Here is a 6,147-nt window from a genome sequence, read left to right on the forward strand (position 1 = left end):
GAAAAATAATACTTATAATTCAAATAAATCAGATGAATAGTTAGAAGTATTACAGTAAGGTCTCTGGAGTTACTTAGCAGATTCTATTGTGCTCTTTTTGCTAGAAAATACATTTGTGCCCTGAAATCCTAGGCGTATTAACAGTTTAGTGTATTTGCTTATGTATTAGAGACATACGTGCCTTTCAGTGAAAAAAAAAAAAAAAGCCAAGCTTAGTGTAAGAGACAAATAACATTACAAGGCAAACTAAGTAGAAGAGACGCTGCATGCTCAATCAACTTAGCCTCTTGGATGCGAGCATCTTCAAAGTAGCCACCAGGGTATATATTTAGTCTGTAGCTAGTCCATTGAATGGCGTTCCCATCCAGAAAATGATTGTATAAAGTCTTGTCTTATTATTGAGAAATATACTATAGTATAGTAGCTACAGAAAGAAGGTATCCAGGGAAAGCCTGGCTGTTCAGGTAGATGCCTCTGGAAAGCAGCCAATAAGGCTGACTCAGGTGAAAGTTACATTATTTATTTATGCTGAAAAGTGTAAAGAAGCTTGTTCTTGAGAATATAATAAAGTGATTTCATATAAGTTTCATTTCCTTTTATATTCTCTTATGTCCTTAAATCAGGATGAATGCACTCCATCTTACCACAGAAAAGATTTCGATTTTTATGTGTTCAGGACAGAATTCTCAAAGAAGTATTCAATATCCCGCACTTCCCTTATTAACATTGCATAAGAACAGAATGGTAAAATGAATGTAGTGCTACGACTACTGTGATTTTTATAGAAATTTCTTCTAAACCCTATTAAGTGTGTACACCATTACATTACTATTCAAGTAGTTAGTGCTAAACTGAGTCCCCAGTTACTTTTTGACAATCCTAAATTTGTTTGTTTTAGACTTTAATGATGTTTTATAGATTTGCAAACATCCTAATGAAAATATTTATGTGTAAAGAATTTAAAATGATAACTCAGTGGATATTCGATTAGTATATTTCTAAGAAATTTAGCATCTAAGGTTTAATTTCAAGTATTTTGAAAGTGTATAGCTTTTACAGATGGCAAGTTCATTATGAATGCTTTAAAAAAAATAAAGTATTTTGATTTGTCAAAATTATCAAGCCAATATAAAATACAGAAATATACTATTAAAGACCAAATAAACATAGGTTTTTAGGTTCATAAACATAATTGGATATACAGAAAAGTTATTCAAAACCAGTCTCTATTTAGTAGAGAACCATACTGAAAGCTCTTATAAATCTGTGGTCATGGTCTACTATGCTCAATTTTTATTCTAAGAATATTCCAGTCTGGACAATAGATTTAAAATTTTGAACTAATGCTTTTTTCCATTGACATTTGAGTTTGACACAAAGTACTGAATGTTTCAATGGAGGTGAAACTTGTATTTGAGTCTTGTCTAATCTTTTAGAGCAGGGGTTTAATTAACATTTTAATGATCACTGCAAAATAATGATCAGGACCAAAGTTACTTAATGCATTTATTTTCTCTATAGTCTTAATAACTTGCATGTGCTTGGCCTGACATCTTAAACTGAATGGTAGAAGTAGATCTACGTAGCATAACAGAGTAGAGTGCACACCTTACCAAAAAAGAAACATTTCTTTCTAGTTAGGTTGCCCCAAAATGTGTTCTACCAATGATAATAAACCACGTATACAAGCCAAATGAATACTCATTTTGCTAGTAAGGTATAGCCAATAAAAACTTGATCAAACGATGATTAGATAATCAACATTTACCATCCAACTTATATCAAAAAAGGGCAATTTATGGCTAACGGGATATATTTTAACCGGGATATGAATGTTTTCTTGAATATAAACCTTCCTGGAGATTTAATGAGATGAAAAGTTCACCACTACATGGATAAGAAGAATCTTAAGTATAAAAGGATTAGAATTTACCTCCAACAGAATGCCATACACATACGCACATGCACACACACACAAGCAAATATATTAATATTACCATGAGAAAGTGAGTACACACTTTCTTGACTCGGTACAAATGTGTCCTAATTGAGGTTACTTCAAGACACTTGAAAAAATTACTGCCATGTCACAAGGACTGTGGCTAGCCATTCTCAACAGCTAGACAGTGGCCATATAAATGACTTATGTAAACTTTTAATTAATAAATTATCCAAAATCCAACTTTTTGTCCACTGCCACCTTTCAAATCATTCCTAACGTTTTACAATCATAGAGATAAAGTGTGTTCTTTTATTTGATGCTGCTTGAGGAAGAAGAGTAAATAGCCTAATATGACTCAAATATGGGTAATTTCATGGAAATCAACCTCAGATGAAACTATAATAGATTATCGTAAGATTTTAAGATCCTTGATTTATTGTTAAAAAATATTTGAATCTTAACATAAAGGTGGTGTGAATTTCCATGTTGAGATTTTTTTTTTTTAACGAGAATGGCAGTGTGTTACTAACATAAAGATAGACTAATAAAATAGATTTCAGAGCCCAGAAATAAAGCCTTACCTTTATAGCTACTTTATTTTCAACAAGCATGCCATGATAATTCAATAGGGAAAGAAGTCTTTTCAACAAATAGTGCCAGGACAACTGATTAGCTGAACACAAAAGAACGAAATGGAACTCCTTACCTAACACTGTATAGAAAAATTAACTCAAATGGTTCATAGACCTCAATGTAAGAACTAAAACAATAAAACTCTAAGAATAAAGTATAGGAGTAAATCTTAGTGATCTTGGATAGGGCACCAAATGCACAAGCAACAAAAGAAAAATAGTTATTAATAAATTTAATTTTATCAAAATTTAAAAGATGCCATCAAGAAGACAGCTGACTGGATGGGTAAAAACACCTGTAAATCATGTATCTGATAAGAGACTTATGCCCAGAATATAGAATAAACTCAATACTCAATAATAAAAATAAACCATTAAAAAATGAATATCTGAAAAGACATCACTTCAAAGAAGATATAAAAATGGACAATATACATATGAAAAAATGTTCAAGATAACCAAAAATTAGCCATTATACAAATGCAATTCAAAATTACAGGAGATATCACTTCACACCTACTAGGGTAACTATTATCAAAAATGCAAATCATAACCAGTATTGTCAAGGATGTGGAGAAATTGGAAACCTCATCCATGGCTGGTAAGAATGTAAATGGTACAGCCACTTTGAAAAACAATTTGGCAGTTCCTCAAAATGTTAAACATATAAGTAACCATATGACTCAGTGATTCCACTCCTAGGCATGTACACAAAAAAAATGAAAACATATGTCTAAACTCTTGTATATGAATGTTCATAGCAGATTTGTTCATAGCCCAATAGTTCCCAGCTCAAATGCTCATCAACTGAGTGAATATATAAAATGTAGTATTCCCAAACAATGAAATGTCATTCAGCAAAAAAAATGAATTAATTACAGAAAAAAAGAGAATGCCATTATTTGTGTATGCTGTAGAAAAACAATGTAACTGTAGTACACAGAGTGGAATACAGGAGAGCCTGGACCAGAAACTCCAGGTAGGAAATCAGGTAAGTGGTGATGATCTACAGCTTATGATGTCATCAATTAAGATTTGCACAACCTCCCCATATTATATATATATATATATATATATATATATATATATATCATACTCATATATTCACTGTGTAAAGATAAAGTTTATTTAACCCAAGGCCATCTATGGTTTTTTTCTTTGCCTCTTTTTTGGGATTTAGGAGGGACACAAACAACTTATAAGGGAAACATCCACACATCAACTGAATTCAGAACGTTATGTTCACACTTTCAAGGATTTATCTAATTTCTCAGGAGCCATAAATGTCACCTATCGCTACCTAGCTGCCACACCTTTACAAAGAAAACGTAAGTATCTGTACACTTTTAAATAAAGAATATATAAAATATTTTGTTTTCAAATAATGAACATTTGTTTTATTTGTGTAGCAATAAAAGTTTAAGGCCTTTACTAATATAATATATTCTTTGGGAAGGAATTCAATGTTCCTTCACAAATTGCAATTACTATACTCACCCAATTCCCTTAATAACAAAAAATTAAATAATATGCCTAATTGTAGGCGGGGCATGGTGGCTCACACTTGTAATCCTAGCACTCTGGGAGGCCGAGGCAGGAGGATCACTTGAGTTCAGGAGTTTGAGATCAGCTGGAGCAAGAGCAAGACCCCATCTCTACTAAAAATAGAAAAATTAACAGGGCACCGTGGTGAGCACCTATAGTCCCAGCTACTGGGGAGGCTGAGGCAGGAGGATTGCTTGAGCATTTGTCAATTCTTTGTCCTAGGAACATTCCAATTCCACTCTTTTAGTTATTTTAAAGTATACCTTAATTTATTCTCAATTGTAGTCACTTTGTTGTGTTATCAAAATACCTATTCCCATATTGCTACATTTTCCAACCTCTAATGGTTTGGGTTTTATGACTTGCCACAGGTTTTGAATTAGTGAAAGTGCAATAGTTTCCTTGTTCTGCTATAACAAATTACCACAAAGTTTTAAAAAAACAACAATTTTTTCTCTCATTGTTCTGGAGCCCAAGAGTTGAAATCAAGGTGTTGGCAGGGCCACACTCCCTCCAGAATTCCTAAGGGAGAATCCTTGCTTCTTCCAGTCTCTGGCAGCTCCTGGAATTATTTGGCTTTTAGCAGCATAAATCTAATCCCTACCTCTATCATGTCCTTCTTCCTTTTGTCTTTCTGTGTCTTGTCTTCTTCTTATAAGGATGTAAGTAATGGAATTTAGGGCCCACCCCTAAATCCAGAATTATTTCATCTCATGATGTAACCAATTACATCTACAAAAACCCTATTTACTAATAAAATTGCATTTTGAAGTTCCAGGTAAACACGGATTTTCGGAGTAAACTATTCAACACACTACCGTCAGTTAAAAAAAATGTTTGGAGCCAAGAAATTACATACTGTATTTCATGGATTCCAAGACACCATACCTTATAAACAAGTACTATTATTTAATTAATATACCACTAAGAAAATGTAAGAATTACCAGTTTTATTCATAAGATGCCGTCAATTGTAATATGCAACCTGATTTTTAAATGTATCAGCATGAAAAATACAAATCTTAGAATCAATGAAATATAATGAACTTCTTAATAAATTATGTGGGGACCACAAAAATTGACTTTGCTTTGAAGAAGTGTTTATTTGAGTGAATTTGTGATCACCAGGTTGAGAAAACTGTTAAATTAATGTAGGTTTCTTTAGATCTTAATTTCTTTCATTCCATCATTTCAAATGTCGAGTGTTCTTAGGCTTCCTTCTAACTGCACAAGACTGCCACTACTTTTTCATATCCATCTGTTACTCCACCTTTGTTTAAACATTACTGATCCCTCTTTTCCATGCTAGATTTGCTAATTTCTATTGGCACACATGCCAGCCGCTTTATACTAAAGAAGCAATATAACACAGAGGGTAAAAGTGGGGCAGTTTGAATCTTGGCACCACACTGCCTACTAAGTGTAACACTTTGCAAAAATTACTTCATCGCACTATGACTTTATTTCCTCATATGTAAAACAAAGTGATGAAATAGCAAACCTATCCCGAAAGACTATTATAAACATATAAGATGCATATGACAGATAAAATGCATGAACTCCTGCCTCTTACATAGAAAGTGTTTTATAAGTGTTGACTATCATTGACTACTAGTGAAGTCTGGTGGCTTAAAGTTTAATGGTAGTAGATAACAACATATTTGTGTTGCAATAGAAATCAGAGTTAAAAGCCTGGGCATATTTTCAATATGTAAATCTCAACCATTCGGACAAACTACCAAGTTTTTCTACATAATATGATTTGTATGATACTGAAAAAGCCCCATTCAAGAAAAATTTTTCTTACTAGTTGAAATGAGGCTTTTTCAGTATTATGCAACTCACATCATGTAGGCGTTTATATTAAAACAATGATCTTGGTACATATAAAAGTTTCCCCATTTTCCAAATGGTAGTTCAGAAATTTTATTCAGTTCTGAGTCATATGAGAATGAGAGCTTTAAAGAGTGAAACTATTTCAATAAAAGACATCTAACGCTTCTCAGAGGTGAACTGTCTTTTCTCAGT

At 32.7% G+C, this 6,147-nt stretch overlaps 1 protein-coding gene across 2 annotated transcripts in view; it reads left to right on the plus strand.

Moving 5' to 3' along the window:
- The window catches only part of MGAT4C (MGAT4 family, member C), an 89,494-nt gene that overhangs the window by 76,331 nt on the left and 7,016 nt on the right, over positions 1 to 6,147 (plus strand). For both annotated transcript variants that reach the window (XM_012651713.1, XM_012651714.1), the window contains exon 3: positions 3,755 to 3,902. In XM_012651713.1, the coding sequence (XP_012507167.1) occupies positions 3,755 to 3,902 (148 nt within the window). The remainder of the gene's footprint in view (positions 1 to 3,754; positions 3,903 to 6,147) is intronic.

Source organism: Propithecus coquereli, unplaced genomic scaffold (genome assembly GCF_000956105.1).
Source record: "Propithecus coquereli isolate 6110/MARCELLA unplaced genomic scaffold, Pcoq_1.0 Scaffold363, whole genome shotgun sequence".
In the NCBI taxonomy this organism is placed as follows: Eukaryota; Metazoa; Chordata; class Mammalia; order Primates; family Indriidae; genus Propithecus; species Propithecus coquereli.